Here is a 19,506-nt window from a genome sequence, read left to right on the forward strand (position 1 = left end):
GAGAAAGCTATCCGGCTGTGGAGTCTCCAGCCAAGGAGCCTGTTGAACCAGGCTATGGAGGCAGACCTCAAAAAGCAAACACCACCTTAGACTTCCCCATAACCTCTCACTCACCTCAGTTCCAGCCCCTACCGAAGTCACCCCGGGGAACCAGGCGCAGAAATGTTGCAGCTGTATGGTCTATTCCCGCAGGAAGGGAGCTGGATGGCCCATGAGGAGAGGTAAAGCGTCTCCTTTCTCCCACCAGTTCAAGACATGCAGCTGGTCAGAGTCAGTAACAGTACCCCAGCAGGAAGGATACGGTTGACACTTTGGTCCCTCCTTGAGAGTAACCATAGTTAGGACTTCCTTAAGGCTCAACATACAAAACTTCTTAGAAACCCACCCACACGGGTCATCTGCATGGGGTTTGCAGGTGTGCTGACAATTCTCAAAATCTGATGACCAAGAATAAATTCTTCAGACACGTCCATTCGAGTGATGGTAAACTATGCTGCATGGACTACTGTACTCCCATGCTAGGCTCACACCTCTTTGTTCAAACACTTAAGCGTTCTTCTCTCCTATCAATACTGATCTGGCTCCATTTGATATTGACTTGCTAAGACCAAGCACTACAAGGTCATGCCCACCCCTGATTTATCTGATAGTTGACAAACTTCTTCAACTCACTATGCATTGAAACACGAGGTCACTTGGTAGAACGTCAAACATGTGTGCTTTTTAAAATCATGAAGGTGTTCAAAAGACGGGACCTTGAAAAGAATTCTTTCTCCTATTGCAAGCACTTGTGAGAGCTGATGGCCTCCAGTAGTCCATTAGACTACTCCCGGCCACTCACTCCTTCATGTGCTGCTTCTTCCGGTTGAATCTGGGCTTTACCAATCTCTTGGTTTAACCAGCTGAGTACGGAGGAAGCAACTCTATGTCAGCTCTGAGCCTAAGCCTTAAGGAGACCTAACAGCTCCCTGGGCTGTCCTGTAAGAAGTTCCAAAGTCTATCAGAGCTCAGGAGAGACCATAAAGAAGAGAAAGCAGTTCAAGGACTACCTGGGGTGGGGAGCAATGTCCCATCATCCCACTGGTCCTAACTTTCAGCCACCATGACACAAGCTATATATGAATGGAGGCATCCTGGATGTTCCGGCCCTAGCTACTATCTGACCACCGCCATTTGACAAACTCCAGCACCCCATCAGAGAAAGCATCCTGATCAACCCTCATCAACCACAAACAATGCAAAACAAAGAACTGCTTGTTATCTTAAGCTGGTATGGATTGGGTAGCTGGTTGTTTAGCAGTGGAAAACTGAAAGCACAGTATGTTTATTAAAAGGATCCCGGCCGTGTGTAGTGATTTACTTTTTCCATTCTCTGTGCACTTGGCAGTCCTTTTCTCCAACTCAGAACCATTACTGTAGAATATGACATCGCTCACCGAGTTTTCAACTTCCTGTAGAATTTCTTTAAGTCAGACTGGAATTGGAACCAAGGGGAGTAGAAGATTCTAATAGGAACTGATGCGTAAAAGAGTTAAATATCCAAACACATTACTGCTGCTGCTCTACTACCTCTCCTGCTGGCAAACATACCACGGTTGATCTGCAGAGCTAACCTCCCAACAGAAGGTCAAAATGCTTTTGCCTAAACACAAGACTGACAAATTTGGGATCTTAAGCATGATGTCATGTCTTAAAATGATAAGCTAGCGAAGGAAATACCATGGCATTTTTGCAAAGATGTGCACCATTTTCATGTTTACGCTACTTAACACGAAGGTTCTAATAAGTCATCGGCGATGTTCCTTTAAAGGGAAGTTTTATAACTGAGATGAATCACAACTGCAAAAGATCAAAGTGAAAAAAAACATCAATGATGCCATGGGGTACTTTTTAATCTTGTAATGAGTGATGATCATGTGCTCTTATGAAGTTAGTCCAACTGCCAACGCCAGATGTGTATATTAAGAAAAGAAGTTGTTTGGGATGTGACAGGCACAAGCTCAGCCAGAGACAGAGAACACAGAGGGTGAAACCTTTCAGATTTCTGAGTGGAAAGCAAGTTTTGGCAGACATGCTGATAAGCAGGGCCTCTGAAGGGGGCATTAAGTGCTGTTGCACCGTCTTGGACTTTATTACATACAAGTAGTATTCATCACTGGTTCTGCATCACTATCTGCTCATGGCCTGATTCATACCAATGATTAGTGTTGATTGCTACTGAGCAAAAATTAGCAAAGCCATCTGGAATACACTAGAAAGAAAATAATAGTACACTAAAGAACAGAATCTAGATGGTATTGGATTCCTCGACGCATACTAGAAGTCAAACATTACAACAGACTTATGCCGAAAGACACCAATGCTTATGTTTAATACGGAATTAGTACGTGGTACTTAACTGCTCATTTTACATACATGACCTCAAGTTACCATCCTTGAAGAAGATACTCTTTTCATGATTCTCATTTTGGAAAAATGAGAATACTAAGGCAAAGAGAAGCTAGGGAAATTGTCTCTCTCCATATAGCTAATAAATGGTGAGGCTGGGATTTCACTCCAAGCAGTCTTGATATAAAAACACAAACATTTCATCTATAGTTAGTCTTTATTTAAGTTAGTCTTTATTTAAACCGCTGAGCTACCAGATCAGCCTTTTCAAATCTTTTTTTTTTTTTTGGGGGGGGTCCGGTTGTGGGCCTGAACTCTGGGCCTGGGTGCTGTTCCTCAGCAATTCAGCTCAAGGCTAGCGCTCTACCACTTGAGCCACAGCGCCACTTCCGGCTTCTTTCCTTTTTGCTTATGTGGTGCTGGGGAATCAAACCCAGGGCCTCATGCATGCAAGGCAAGCGCTCTACCACTGAGCCACCTTCCCAGCCCTATACTCAAATCTTTAGAAAAACTCTACATGTAAACAGGAAACAACAGTACAAAATCTCCAACTCCTTCAAACCATTATAGTAGCACTAGAAGCATGTCATTTTATGACAAATAACCACTATTTAAGAAGGGAATCTCAAATAATTGAATTAATTGGGGGAAGGGGATTCTTCCTCCAAGAGAGCCTTTTCCTAAAGGCCTTTTCTATTAAAAGTTGATAAACAAAAATAAGCCACTTTAAAATCTAGAGCAAGGGGCGTCAAAGCATGATTTCTGGGCCACCATATCTGGCTGACCATATCTGTTTTGGAAAAGAAAGTTTTATTAGAACACAGCTGACTATTTGTCTGTGTATTGGCTTCGGCTGCTTTTGCACTAAAATGGCCAAGTAGAGTCCTCATGACCAAGTTGAGTCCTTGTGAGAGATGGCCAAGTTCAAGGCAGAGGAAAGAGCCCCTTCTTCAGGTGGCAGAATCACGGTGTTACTGCTGTCAGACCCATCCCTCTATCCAGGCAAATCACCACCATGATGTCAGGAAAACACCACCTCATTTTTACAGATATTTCCGTTTATAAGGCATGTTGTCCAATGGAACTAGTTCAGGTGGTCTGACACTGGAGACCACCGGCCACTCACACTTAGCATACTCGACATGACCCAAAGCCCAATCTGAGATCACACGGTAGCATCTGCTCCCCCAACCCCAAACCCTCACTGCTTTCAGAGAGTTTCTCTGCTTTTACAGGATGTAAGTCCATCAGCTTAATTCCTGTGGCCAAATTGCTTTGAAATGAAGTAATGCTATTCATATTGACTCAGAAGAGCCTTTTTTCAAAGTTATTCTGCCTCTTCCTTACCTTTAGTCATATCTTTCAGGATGAGGAGTACCTACCCTCTTCTGCTTCTCTCTCAGCCAGCAACTGGAAGGGTTAACTCAAGTGTATACACCCAAGAAGGCGGGGGGGGGGCGTAGGGGGGGAGGAGAGGAAGGAATAGCTTTTGTAAGTACTAAGAAAGCAGAAGATGATCAGGAAGAAACATTTTTAAAAGACAAATGTTAGTGGTGCTAAATAAACTTTAAAGACTACGTTATGAGAATAGAAGCCCCTACCTGGTCAGGAACTCAAGGACTAGTCATGTAAGAGGTTAGAAGATGACTTCCATCATAAGGTGTCTATCTTCCATCCTTCATTTATGGCCGTCCACTGAAGTCCAAACAAGCCCCAAACCAGGCCAGGCATCCTTGCTCTGCACTATATAACCCCTGAAGACCTGTGGCTCCTGCCCATGAACCAACCATCTGGCCTGACCTTCCCAGATAGACCTTCCCAGCACTGACTCCACATTGTGGGGGTGGGGGGGAGGAAGGTGTGGAGGGGGACTTGGAAGAAGGCCACACATGAAAACAAAACAACATCAAGGCCTTGCACTGGAGGTAGGAGACCGCCCTCGTTTAGGCAACAGTCAGGCTTTGCGAAGAAAGGAGAAAAAAGGGCAGAGCCACTGTGCCTTCCCACTGCTAAAAGACATCTACGTGGGGAAAGCCTTACCTGACTTTTTTTTTTCTCTATGTAGGGAAAGAAAATAGGTGCCCACTCTTCCAGTCTAGGCAGGTGGACTGTTGTGGAACAAATCCTTCCGCCAGCTATTCCTCCCCCACAAACCAAATTCAACTCCTTAAAAGCAGTGCCTACCCACCCCTCTCACGCATTCACTTGGCCAAGGTAGAGTTCTATGTGATATCTCCAATAGTGCCCGATTGTGAATGGCCAATGTATCAGCTCATCTTTAACCTCTACATACATGTCAATGCTGCTGTGATGAGTTGCTTGAATCATTTGTGTGACTAAGGGCTAAGGATTATCTCTCTTCTAGATGGCCAGACAGACAAGTAAAGCAAAGTAGAGTTAAGCCTGGTTTGACTCTGTTAAAAGAAACTATCTATAACAATTACCAGAACATGACCAAACAACAGTGTTGTAACAATCAAGCAAGTTATCATTTGCAAATAAATTCTTTGTAATTAAGCAGTGTGCTCTTTATAAAGGGAATTGAGTGGGCGGGCTAAAAAGGGAACACACATTCTTAGGCCATGGGAAACAAACGCAAATCCTTCTTCGACTAAGCTCAAGATATTTAGGTTTAGTGTTTGCTATCCTCAGCTCTCCTGAGTCTGTTTGGCCCTGTCCAATGTGTGTCTGTGTATCTCAAAAAGATGAGCAGAATTTCTTAGCCAATCGTTACAGTGACTAAACAATTACCAACTCATTTCCCAAAGTTATAAAGGCCTGAGCAATTTTGTGGTGAAGCCTAAAACTGTAATTTTATTTTCTACTAACTGTGAAGTTCTACTAATTGTCCCTCACTAAGTATATATGCAGATCACAAACTTTGCAAAGACGTTATCATTAACCTTTCTAGAAGGAACTCTTCCCAGGGTTCCCCCACAAACTCTATTGCCAGTTTCAATAAAGAAGTAAGTACTTACTTCTGGGTTCCCGGGGTCCGTCCACTGTAACTTTAATAGCTCTGTGATAGGTAGCTACTTGGGGAGGATTCGTGAAGACTGTTATGGTCAAGGTGAAGCTCTTGCCTGCAGATGTAAAAGAGGAAGATGGAAAGTGAACATAAAAGGATAAGAGTCATGATTACACAGCAACACAGGAGAGTCCACATCTCATTTAAGCAGCTCCGAGGAGCCAATGAAATAAAGAGAAGACACGGGAGTCCTTACTCTGCACTGGAAACCCCCTGAAAGCCAGTCTAGGACGTTCCTAAACCAACGCCCACCCTTGTCTTCAGTAAGGCACAATCCATGGAACCAAAACTCTGGAGCAATGGCTGGAGTGAAAATAAAACACCCTGATCCATTTGAGGAAGGTTCCCTTCCTTCCACTTTTCGCCAACATCAGGAATACATCCAAGCACAGACCATTTTAGAAGTCTTCATTTAGGATTTAGGTCATGACCCCATGGGGGAACAATAGAAAGCCATTGTGACTTATGCTATTTATTTCGCATTATTCCAGCATTTTATTCACTGACGTGAAACACACAAGAAGATAAAAGCAGGAGGTTCTTATGAGAATCATTTTAACAGGTCCCACTGTCTCCTGGCCTGGCCTTCGTGTACCTGTGGTATGATTTCATCATTACTAGAATGAATGTTTCTCCTCCTTGCTCACCCCTCCCCTAACATCTATCTCTGCTGTGAAATCCTGAAGTAACTCCCTGATACTGGCTCACCACTCAACATAAACATGAATTTTTATTTTTAGCAGAAGTTTCAGCTCAATACTTCAAATTAACTGAGCTAAAAGTGATGAAATAATGGTAGTGGGGTGCGGCTGGGAAAAGTTTGGTAGCAGATTTGGATGTCTGCTTTCTCCAAAAGATACCAGACTCTGTTACACACAGACTCACTGACAGTTGTAATCAGTTAAGATTTGCAACGGTTAGTCATGTCAGATAGTCAAAACTGCAAACTGTTACAAGACAGGAAAAGGTGGGCGTGAAACAGTGACTCAATCAAACATTCAGCACTCTGGGGGCCAACGTATTCATTTAGTCTGCTCCTGCAACAGATAAAAAAGCTCATTTTGCTCTGCTTTGTTTAGGGGTCAGATTCCCTTTCCCCTTTCCTTTTACTGAAAACTGAGAGTATTCAATCAAAACACAAATCTTAGACAATATGTCACAATGCAAAGTTTAATGCAATATTTTCATAGCTTAACATGGAACAGGTTAAGTACAATGTTTAATGTGGAACAGGTCTTGGACTGTCAGGTCTAGTGAATGGGTTTTCTTTTCAACCCCAGACCATGTAAGTTCCTAAAATCTGTTAGAAACACACATCATTTGTTACTGTGTCTACATAGTCTATAGTTTCCTATCCTCTTGACTGTAAGTTTCTACAGGCAAAAGTGAAGGGGTAGTGAGAAAAGACAGGAATGTGAGGTTGGGTAGAACTAAAAAAGATAAATACTAATTATAACCCCACTAGTCTCCAGCCACTTCATACATATTGTCTTATTTAATCCTCCCCAGGCAGACTTATCATCCTCATTTCATAAAGGAATAACCCAAAATTCAGAGAGGCTTAGTAACTTGCCCAAATCCATACAAATTAATAAATGGGAAAATGCAAATCTATTCTCCAGCTGGAGGATATTGCTCAGAGGGAGATCACTTACCTAGCATGATAAGAACCTGGGGTTCAATCCCTGGCATTGAAATACTACTACTACTAATACTAATAATAATAACAACAACAGCAGCAGCAGCAAATGCTCATTTTTTTTCTTCCACACTGCCAGAAGATATGGAAAAAAATTAGTAGGTTATCTACTTGTGAGATAGGTCTCAATTAGTTCTCTGTGTCCATGAAACAATAAATACATGGACTAATATAATATCTTAGCTAGGCTGATGTATTTGTCAATGACATAATCATACTCCATCTACTACACAGACTGGATTTTACAAGGATTTAACTCACTTATTTGGGAACTGATGATTTGTTTTAATCGTTAAGATGAACCTGAAAATTAAGATAGCCAGGGAACTAATCTAGTCCCAGAAACCTGACTATCTATAGAAATGAAGACCAGAAATTTGAATGGGAAGCCAGTATGTTCAGTAAGAACCCCAAAATTATGGCTGTAGAGGACAGAAATGGTTTAGTCTCCACATATGAAAGCATTTTAAAATGCCATTCTGAGACTTATGCCAGTAATCCCAGCTACTCAAGAGGCCAAAATCCAAAAATCAACATTTAAAAACAGCCCAAGAAAGGAAGGATTATGAAAATACTATCTCCAACTAGCCACCAAAAAGCTGGAAGCTGGGCTCAAATGGTACATAGCCAGCCTTAAGCAAAAAAGTTAAGGGACAACACCTAGGCCCTGAGTTCAAGACCCAGCACCAGCATAAAAATGAACAAATAATGGTCTGGGAAGGTGGCTCAGTGGTAGACTGCATACCTCACATGCAGGAGGCCCTGGGTTCGATTCCTCAGCGACATATTAACAGAAAAAGCCGAAGTAGTGCTGTGGTTCAAGTGGTACAGTGCTAGTCTTGAGCAAAAAGAAGCATTAGGGACAATGCTCAGGCCCTGAGTTCAAGCCCCAGGACTAGCAAAAACAAAACAAAAAATAAATAAATAAGAAAATAAATAAATAAGCAAGGCATCCTGGATGAGACCAGTAGTCCATAGGCCATTTCTAACAGTGAGTGGCTCTAATGGCCGTGATCAGCAATTTTCATTCATGGCACTAATCTTAATAGACAATGACATATTTCCTAATTATCTTTAATGTCTATAAATTGCCAACTCTTCTCCCAAATTTAGAAGAACACTTCATGTGGGAACAAAAGCCAAACATGAAATTCACCCTTCAAGTATAAAGTAACTCAATGTTCAGAGCAGAACTAGTTTTCCATTAAAAACATCCTTTAAAAAGAGGTGGGTTAAGGGGAGGAAACAAGTATTTAAGTATAACTGTGGTCTTCCAAAATAAACTCCTTAAGGGTCAAGATGTACTTCAACAAATAAAACAGAAAACAGAAGAGGTCCCTTCAACCTCTGATTATTCCTTCAGAAGAAACACATATGCAATGCTGAAGAAGCTTTTAGAAAACTATGACCCAACTTGGTAATTGGTTCTCCATCTTATAATAATACATTTCCTGAGTCAAATGTTTATGTGGGCATTCACGATTTCCTTAGATTAAAAATAATAATAAGTTTTTCCAAATCCCACTTTCTAAAAGTAACACAAAGGCAGGCTTTTACTTAGGGATAACTAATTTTATCATCCACAGCTTCATCTAGGAACTAGTTCTGCAATATGTCCTCCAGTCATTTGGTTTCTAAGATAAAGACAGGCAACTGTCATTGATGGACAACACCAACTTTAGCCTGAAGACTAAGGAGGAGGAGTAAGACAGTAAGCAGAATTGTATCCTAAATTGACAAAACGCTATGCTCTGTGCACTGGAGATGCTTTAAAAATGCTTGTAAATTAAAAGCAGCATGCCTGATGTCAAAAGGGAGAAAGTATACCAGAAACATTTTAAAAGCTAAAATCACTTGTTTAACGTTTGTTTAAAACACAAAGAAAAAATTATTAAAAAAAGCCACTGTTAACTTAATGCAAGTTTCACTGATGACCTACTTTTATCCCAACCATTTTTTAAAAAATTATGGTGATCAAACAATCCAAAAAGCCAAAGTAAGCAGTGTCATGACTTCTTTATAAATCTAAGACCACTTTTCAATTTCCAAGAGTTTAGATTTCTGTAAGTGAAAGATGGAGGGGAATGTAACACTTGTCGAATGCCCTCTTTTTTTTTATTTTAGTATGAGCTTTAATACTACGCTAATGCCTTTTTTAATCCTAGAAATTTTGTAAGACTGGGAAAGAAAGTACAATGGTAACATGGTGTTGATAAGACTTAATTACTTAAGAGAAATGAGGAAGCATGAAAAATCAGAGAGGAAGCTGCAAAGAGTCTGTTATAAAAGCAGGTCAGGTTCAAAAGGTACCAAGACAGGTTAGAGGGTTTCCTGCCACTGAAAAACTGACTCATTCTTTGCAGAGTGCTGTCGTGTCAATGTTCTCTGTCCTCATTTTTTTTCTTCTTCGCCCTCTCCAGTACAGCTTGATCTTACTGTTTCCTTCCCTACAATGTTAATGTAGTGGTATTAAAAAAAAAACTATGATTAGTGATAAATCAATTTTTTTCTTTCTCTCCTCTCAGTCCTCTTACTCCCCCCATCTAAGTCTAGAGACAAGTCTGGACCAATTTCTCCATCCTGCCTCTGGCAGCAGACTGTAGCATTTCAGATCCTCCACCAAGTCCCCGCTGCTTCAAAGGAAAAATCCTACTTTCTTCAGTTAAGATCATAAGAAATATAGGGGGAGGGGGTCAGCTCTGTTTGGACATAATTACACTTCATCAAAAGAAGCTTTCTTCATCTTCCATGCGTGAAAAGTCTGCAAGCAGTTAAGTCTGTCTTTTTTTTTAAATATAAAAATTGCTATTTGGGAAACCAGCCAAAACTCAGAAAGCCAATATAGTAAAACAGTGCACACCCTTTGTTTCTCTTTGAAGTTTCTTAAATAAATATGTTGAAGGTTTACAAAGTACACTATCACTTTGCCATAGTTTCTACTCCAATTGATCAGAAAAAAGTTATGTGTCATCTATATAATACAAAAGCCCAATAAATGAAAATACTAGCTTGAATCCATAAAGCAAATTTAAGTATTACACCCATCCTTTAAATACTGAAATTCAATTCCCTAGCTGAAAATAAGGAGATGCTATCAGAAAAGGTACAACTTTGTACATACAGGTAAATTATCACATTCATAGTTTTACTAGGAAAGAAAGAGAAACTTTTATTGTACTGTCAATCTGCATCAGTAGTTGAGAAAGTAATGATGATTACACACACACACACACCACTTCCATCACTACCAATCAGATAATAGTAATATAGAAAGTTCTTTTTCTTCTAAGAAAAGAAAATTTAGCTTAGTGCAGAGATAAACCTCTTAGTCTTCGTTCTACCAGAGGCTCTGAGCCTCATTTTATTTCACACAACCTTTCAGTGGCAGTATCTCATTAGCATGCATCATTTTTTCTTAAGTTAAAAAGTACAGCTTCTTGGCCCTGTTCCTAGAAAGTAAACTAACTCTACTCATCGGAAACAGCCTTGCTTGAATTTCCCTTATCAAGTTTTTATAATGGTAATAATTTGACATCTGATCCAGACTAGAGAGCAATTATTAGACCTGGTTTAAAAAACTGGTGCTCTTCATTTGCTAGCAGTGAATCCATACACTTTATAATTCCCCACCTCTTCTTATTGAAATACTTAAAATGGAAATATTAGATTCAATAAAACTGAACATAATACTTCTAATAGGCGAATGACCAGTAAAAGTCTCTCTGCAGAAAAAGTAAATAAAAAGCAAAATATTGGCCTCCTTAGAGACTTCTCTTTTAAGAGCTACCCCATTTACAAAACAATTGAGAAAAACCCCAAAGGGATTATTTCCTGTTTTATGGTTCTTTTATGGATCCTTAATCATTGTATATACATTCAGATTGGTAGAAATATTTAAATAGTATAGAACCATTGGAGTCCTGATCGTTCATTTAGCTAGGCAATTTTACATAGTCACTAAGTGACTAAATTAGTCACTTACTCAAATGAAAAGGCTTCTGTGGGGAAAAAAGAACAGGATTTTAATAGATTCTTATTATAAGAATATAAACAAAATAATACAAATGGGATAATAATCAAAGGGCCTTATGCTACCTGCCCTTGTTTCAACTTAAGACCAAAATTAATATTACCAAGATGTCCACACATTATATCCATTTTGCTTTCCCTTTTACCACTCAAGTTGCTCAATAATGTGACTCCCTTTAATTCCTATCCTGACCCCTCTCCCTTATAGGCTTTCAACCAGTGCAATGAGGAGTTGGCTTTTCTAAAAACAATGACTTTTCATATCACAAAACAAATGAAAAACGACCATGCACTCAGGGAAAATACTCCATCATATCTAGATGTATTTAAGTAAAACCTCCTAGTAACCAAGTCAGAAAAAAAAAAAAGGTGCTGATCTGTACACCGACTAGCCCACATTTCACCAGGGGGTCCGAAGGTGTTCAGTCCATTATCAGATTTTTTTTTTTAAAAAAACAGAGACTTACCTCGTCCGCTCCGGCCCACAAATCTCAGGTCGTTGAACCTTGCTACTTGGTTTTTCATAACAGCAGAGGCATTTCGGAGCTCAGCAGAATAATTTTCATCGTTACCCGCCATGACAGTAACCACAGTTCCATCTGGTACCTCTCCGAGGGCTACCACCTACATAAAACAGGAAACACAGCAGCAATAATGGCACCTCAGAAAAGCTTAAAAACTGAGAATCTGTTTTCATTGTAAATGATCTATCTTATCAGGACTCAGGGCTCTGGTCCAGTAATAGCCAACAGAAATGAAGCATCTGTGTTTGAGTTGTGATGCCACTTCAAACATACCAATGCTCAGGGTCCACCCATCTCAAAGGCAGGCAGAATTTCCTTTATTTGTTCTTGGACTCTTCACAGAATGTATGTACATTTTTATTAAATTCCCATGTTAGCCTGTTCACAGATACTAGGCCTCAGAGAGAAGGCTGATACCCCATCTGCAGATTGCATCACTTGTAGGAAGGCATCTGCTCCTGTCTACAGCCTGAAGAGCCCTGAGGTGTGGTCTTATCTTGATCCCAAGCTAAGGAGTGGAAAATCTGACTTGTTCCATGAGAGAAGACTTCAGAAGCAACCTTTGAGTCCCTGACTACACGAAGCTCTAGGTCTTAGAGTAGTGGAGTCTACATGCTTCCCCTTCCATTGAGCTAATGTTCAGCATTTAATGACACTAAGAATACTTACTAGATGCCCACTCTGCTGTGGGAGCCAATGGGATATTCAAGGCTACCAAAACCCTAAAGTTGAGGTATAACATAGACATATATATGTGTCAATTTTATATGTATATATATAAAATGTATTTATATATATATATCAGAATGAAAACAATCATGATGAATAAATAGCACAAACAGGATATAGATAGACTGACAGATAGATAGATAATCCCTTAAGCATGCTTCTGTCATATTCCACCTGCCATCTTGGAATGACACATTGGTATCCTTCATCTTCAACAATTAATCTGAAACAGATTCACTTAGTCAAGTAGAGATCTAAAATCATCTGTCTTGAAGCTAACAAGTATTTGTTTTGCTTAGGAGGTCACACTTCATCCAGGGTGAGCTAATTTGTAAATGTGTGTCTCTAATTAACTAGTGGAGGCAGGTAAGGGGATCTGCCAGTGTAGATTCTTTACGGACTTATATAAAACCTTTTATTTCATTAATTTTTTGTCGGTCATGGGGCTTGAACTTGGGGCCTGGGTGCTCTCTTTGGAGCTTTTTGGCTCCAGGCTAGCACTCCACCACTCTACCATAGCTCTCCTGGCTTTCAGGTGGTTCCTTGGAGATGAGTCTTGGGGACTTTCCACCGGGGCTTGCTTCCAACTGCAATTCTCAGATCTCGGCCTCCCAAGAAGCTAGGATTACAAGTGTGAGACATCGGCACCAGTAAACTTTTCATTCTTAATCCACTACTAAAAGCCTACCCTACCCCTCAGCAACAGTGCTTCCTTTTAGTTAACTTCCATGATTTCTCTTCTGCATTCAGCAAGCAGGCAGTGGGCTCAGCCACAGTAACCCATTACTCTGTCTGACAAAGACACTTCTGCACACTTGTCTACCTAGCACTTCCCACTTATCTCTCTCTCTACTTCTTGAGTTATACTCCCCTTTGTCAAGATTTCCACAAAAAAAGCCTAAGCATATCATTCTACAGCCCCAGCATGCTTGGTGGCTACCTCCCTAAAGCAGACCCCTTATGATATAATAAAATCCCTCAAACTGTCTTGTAGGACTGGCTTCTTTCCTATCCCAAGGCCCCATATCGAACCAAGCCAAACACATAAAAGGTGGTCGGTATTTATACCACTCTGACTTCTATTTATTATTTCCTCTTGCTTCTCTGTTCCATTCCTTCCATTCAGCATCTTGTCATTCCACTCAAGGTCACAAAGCCCTTCTTAAACCATACGACCCAATTACCCAGCATCCCACTGGTTCCAGTGACCCTTATTTCACTGTAGAAATACTAATGATTATCAACTGCTTTTAACTATACTGAAAAGCAACCTAAAGCTGAGAAACTCACTCCTAGGAGTTCAGATTTTATTAGTTTAGAGACGATATAAACTTCATAAAGGGCCTTCATCTCATCTGTCTTGTTTGACATTTTATGCCAGCTCCCCAAACCTCAAACAGTGCCGCATTTGATAAATACTGTTACATAAGTAAATACCAAAGCTCCATGAAGAACAAACTTCCAAAGCTACCAGTTAAAACAGAGAGAGAGAGAGAGAGAGAAAGAGAGAGAGCTTAAGGCTGAGTCAGCATCCCCTGCCAAAAGCAATGTGCTATTCAGAGACTTGTTATGTGCAGCTCCCAGACTAATTCTCAGATAAGCTTTTCCACCTCAAGAGGACCAGATAATTGTGATGATGACACTTTGCCTAGAGTCCTACAGTTATTTTCTGAGAAGTCTCCCAGGTCAAGAGCAAATCCTTTGAGAACAAGACTTCCTCCCAGTATACTTGATCTACTACCTCAAGGGGCTATGGATACAGTTAATGCTGCATTCCCCGGGGAGATGACGCACTCTAAATTCACTATGCTAGAAATGGGCACAATTGAAAATAGCAAAATCATCAACTATGTCTGCCAGGACTTTCCTGAAGGTTAAGATATTTTGTGTACTCAATATATTGTGTTTTAACACCTGCAGAGTAGCTTCTGGGTCAAAGTGAATCTTTAATAGAAGTCAGAAGGAAAAGCTGTAGTATTTAGAAGCAAATGAATGAGCTAAAAAATCAGGATATTCTTCTGTTTTCTTCCTACCTTTGCTATATATCTACTCTGACTTTACACAAGAAACTTCATCTCCGGGGAACTACAATCTTTTCATATAAATTGGAAGTATTTTTAAGTGTGTAAAGTGTAGAAGATACTACCTCGTCTGTAAGACAAGGAGAATAACACAGTGTTTGGTTCCAAGTCTGCAGTCTGCAAACCCCAAGATTTCAAGCACCCTTAAGGGTTCAATTGAATATGTGATTCTTCACTTCACATCCTGAGATGTTCTTGATTGTTGGTGAGAGTTACAGAATGACTGCTGCTGAGTTCCACTTTAGTCAGGCTAAATCTCAGAAAAGAAATAAAGGAATCTACCTCAATGTAAAACTCAAGAACTGTGAGACATTATTATTTTACTGCATATTTTTAAGAAATGGATTTTTAGAAGGAAAATTGATTCAATATGGGAAAATATGAAAGAAAAGATTCCCAGGAGTGAAATACATAAATCCACTTTGTTTTGCTGAAGCAGCATAATAAATGACCATATTAAATATTTGGTATGTTTTACATATCGCATTTAACAAAATAAATAGACAATACAAGTTGTGTGAGTCTTCTAAGAGGTTAAGAAACTGGTCTGGAAAAATAATGCTAATACAATATAGTGACAACCTTTCCTTTTATGACTGAAATCTAGCTTAATGGCTATTCGCTCTACTGAAATCAGACTTCCCAATGTTTTTCTGAGGGAGGAATAGCATAAGTGTGTGTTGTGGGTGGGGGAGGCAGTGCTATATTTGATTTTATATCAATCAGAAATATAATTACACGTTTGAGAATCTTTTAAAGTAGATATCTGAACCTAAAGAAATTTCCCTTGGAAAGTCTCGATTGTGTTTATCTAAAAGAAAACCAAAAGAATCAAGAAATTCTTTTGCACATTTCATCTGTACCAAACCCAAGCAATGGAAAAACATTCTAAGGAGGAGAGAGCAGTCAAAAATTACCTTGTAACTGGTGAGGCATAAATACAAATTAAAAATTTTTTCCATGTTACCCACCAAGACTAAGTACTCTCGGCAAGGAATAATCTGTGATGAAACCTTAACAGTTCCATTTTTCGGTGTTCTTAAAATATAAAACCAACAAATTCAAGAAAATCATAGGCAAAGAAGAAGTAATTTTCTGTTCTGACATTCCAAAATTGAGAACGAAGGTCCTTTATTTAGCACATCTCACTGTAGCTAGCATTTAAATCACATATGGCACTTGTACAGAATGAGGGAAAAGGCTATTTAACGCTAGCAAATGCTACCAAACTTCTGTCTGAGAACCAGCATGACTAAAAATGGAATCATTCTGAAAGAGGAGCAATGGATAAATAACTCTGACCCTTAAAATTGTTTCGGTCTAGTCTATTAGAAATTATATCTGCCTAAAGTATTTCTCTGGGTAATTCTGCCTTGGCTCCACTAATCAATTTATCTGATAGGCCAGCATTATACTGGCACATTGTAATGTCAATAAAATTTAAGTGTAATTATTTTTTCAAGATAGAAACTAATCAAATCTTTCTTTGTAATAAAGAGCTGAGCCGGTCATTGCAAAAGGCAAGAAAAAAAATTAATTCTCTTTAAGTAAACTACCAAAAAGCTTCAACAAATACTGCAGTTCACTTTTAGAGTTGAAGCCAGAATTCAGGAAAAGCCAATCAAATTCTAAAGAAGAAAATGAATACACAGTATTATTTGGAAAAAAATTAGCAATAAGTATTCTGGAACGTTAAAAGGATACAAACAGTAATTCTGAAGCGGAAAAAGTAGTAAGAGCTATCTATAAGATTTTTCTCAAATGTAATTTTTCAAAAATCTTGAGAAATATTTTCCATCTAAAATGATTTGTTCTAACTTTCACCAGAAAGTTTTATATGTTCAACCCTAAATACTTAAGCTTTATTGCACTTAGAAGCATAACACAAAAATATGTCTGTCTTCACACAACCTGAAATCTACTAAGATTTACGTAATTTTGCATAGCAGTCTGTATTGGGCTTACTAAGAATCTGACAGGCTTATTGTCCCTTTTTTAGGAATAATTAGGTTAGAAAAAGACAAACTTAAAATCTGGTCATTAAATACTTAGGGAAAATTTAACACTAGTGTCAAGTATTTATAAATTACATACTTGCTTTTGAAGACAGAAAATGGCTAATGATGTCCAAAAAAATTATTTTCAAATAGAAATTGCTCTGTCATGTCGAAACTCTTTTGTCATACTGGAAGGTATTACTGAAGATACAAAATTAACTCTGAGTACTAGATCATATAAGTAAAATAAGTTTTCCTTCTTTGACCCTGCCAGAAAAACATATGATACTAGCAAATATACATAATCTAGTGTTCTCCAACTTAAAACAGTGCCACAGGCTTGCACTACTTTTAGTTTAAAATATACATCTGGACTTAAAATTTCTTCATTGTGTGTTTCAGCCTGAAGCTATTTAAAGCAACTTCATTACTAACCCTGAGCACCAGGGGTCTTAGCAGAGATGGTGACAGACCCCTAACTTAAAGGGTGCTACTGGATTCAGGATTGACATGCTCTTCCCATTCTTTCTGCCTGATATCAAAACTAATGAGCTGAATTTGCAAACTGCCTCTCTGTCACTCCAATGATCTGGGATAGAAAGGGCCTAGGATCTTCTAATAGTATGCCTTGACTATTTTAAGCTTTCAGTGAGATACACCTGAAAGAAATGTTAAAAATATGTATGTCCATTTCCTTGACACCTGGGAGGAACTGGCCATTTCAAAACTACAGAACTTTTGTTAAAAATACAAAAACAACTTTAGATAAAGTATACCAACAGTTGGGGTATTTTTTTGTATTTTTACATATCAGGCATAAATGAATTAAGTATTGTTATATAAACCCCAAACAAGATTAAGAATAATACCAAGTCAATCCTTACTTCTTAAGTAGCCAGTGTATCACTGGCTATATAATGTTGAAGCACCATTTTAAATTATCATATCAAACAGTCTTTCTGAATTCATTTCTGATTGTAGTGCCAAACTCAGTGTCACAGACATAAAATATGGGTTCAATAAATCTTGCATTGATTTGAATGCCAGACTTTTCAACAATTAAGTTCTTCACATGTTGAGTTTTTAAATACATTTACCTATCTGCTATCTACCTAACAGCATCCTAACATATTTTTACATAGCTATGAATGTGATAGCCAAGTTGCTGTCACCATGCTTAAAATGGAGACTTCTTCATATTATTTCTTCACTGCAGATGTAACTGATTATGAACAAGACTCTAAGAAGTCTACTACTCTCATACTTTCATTCCAAAGGCTGAGATTTTTTAAGGTTGGTTTTATGTCAAGCACATGAAAAATGATATTAAAAATTGCAGTCAAAATCTGACTGTCCAAATGTCTATACTAGTTTTGAAACAAAGAGTTTGAATGCATCTCCACTTTGACCCAATTTTTGAATTCCAGTAAACACAGACATGGCTACTAGAAAGCACTGAGACTCAGTTTTTAGGCTAACTCCATTATTCAATATCAATTAAAATGTCCAACTTAATATGACCTTATATTATCTATGACCTGTTTGATTAAAAAGTATGATTAATAGCAAAGAAAAAGAAACTTTCAAAATAGTTTTTCTTTAAGGATGGTAGTGAGAAAGCCCAGATAGTAATCAAACTATCTGGGGGGGGGGAGAGAAAAAAAAAAAACAAAACTCACGCTAAATAGCATTCCATCTCTATACCAACAGCATCAATGCTATTCAAAATACTTGTCCTCCAAACTAATTCAGCATCATAAACGTGAGAGAAGTTCAAGACAGTTACATTCTAAACCAGCATGTACTCCACACGTCTAAGTGACATCTATAAAAGCTAAGCATTCATCCTCCTGCTTTCACATGCCTTGATTGTGGACCTGTGTAGTGAAAATAACTCCTTATTTGTGGTTTTGCTGTTTGTGTTCAGGTTTGGGGGACTTTTTGTTTGGTTGGTTTGGGGAGGCTTTGAGGACGGGTGTGGAAATAAATGTCCACTTTCACATTAGGCCCATGGGAAAATTCTGGGCCCTGGGATGGATGGATGGATGGATGAAATGTTATAAAAGATAGTTCTTAGATGGAAATTTAATTTTCTACAATTCTCATAGACCCGCATCTTTTCACATTTCAAGGAAAACATTAACCTACAAAATGTGACAGTTGAAAAGACAGAGAATTAAAAAAAAAAAAAGACCACTGGATCCAACTGCAAAATGAAACTTGCCCCAGAATGCAACCTCCCCTTTCCATAACAGTCCATTCTGATTCCTGTCCGGAGATAAGACCTCGGGGAAACAACCAGCTCTAATGGACCTGGGCTGGCTTGCCTTCCACTCCACCCACCCACACAAGCCGATTCGGAATTGGCGCGTGGGGTGAGGAGGGGCGGGGGTCAGCACACTGGAGATCGCGGGGACCTGCAGGAGCTGGGCCCTGGGATCCCCCATGGAGGGACAGCCTAGACCCTCTCTCTTCTAATCCCCCCTCTCTGGAGGCCTTGCCTACCTACCGGGTTCTCCAGCCCCCTCCTCCCCGGCCCACCTACTGCAGCTCAACGGCCTGCCGGGGCGCCTGACGGGCCCATCCTCCCCGGGCATCCCTCACGTCGGGGCCTGGGGGGCACCGGCTCCCCCCACCCCCGTGCGCGCTCACCCTCCTCCCCGGGGCCCCCGCGCGTCTCCTCCGAGCGGGGACCCCGTGACGAGAGCCAGAAGTGGAGAACCCCTCACCCCCAACCTGCCAGCGGCCACCTGCGCCTCCCACAGCCGCCACCGCCCGAAAACTAACGGACCCCGCGGGCCGCAGAGGCTGCGTGGGGCCGGCGCACGGCCGGCGCTCGGAGGCCCGGCTCCCCGCTATAAACTTCATAAAGGGCCTTCATCTCATCTGTCTTGTTTGACATTTTATGCCAGCTCCCCAAACCTCAAACAGTGCCGCATTTGATAAATACTGTTACATAAGTAAATACCAAAGCTCCATGAAGAACAAACTTCCAAAGCTACCAGTTAAAACAGAGAGAGAGAGAGAGAGA

At 39.8% G+C, this 19,506-nt stretch overlaps 1 protein-coding gene across 1 annotated transcript in view; it reads right to left on the bottom strand.

The window, feature by feature from the left end:
- Positions 1-19,506, bottom strand: part of Runx2 (runt-related transcription factor 2) — a 115,056-nt gene that overhangs the window by 94,608 nt on the left and 942 nt on the right. The window contains exons 2-4 of the mRNA XM_013019082.1: positions 14,544-14,548; positions 11,612-11,768; positions 5,367-5,471 (exon numbers count right to left, since the gene is read on the bottom strand). Of these exons, the coding sequence (XP_012874536.1) occupies positions 5,367-5,471; positions 11,612-11,768; positions 14,544-14,548 (267 nt within the window). The remainder of the gene's footprint in view (positions 1-5,366; positions 5,472-11,611; positions 11,769-14,543; positions 14,549-19,506) is intronic.

Source organism: Dipodomys ordii, unplaced genomic scaffold (assembly GCF_000151885.1).
Source record: "Dipodomys ordii isolate 6190 unplaced genomic scaffold, Dord_2.0 Scaffold44, whole genome shotgun sequence".
In the NCBI taxonomy this organism is placed as follows: domain Eukaryota; kingdom Metazoa; phylum Chordata; class Mammalia; order Rodentia; family Heteromyidae; genus Dipodomys; species Dipodomys ordii.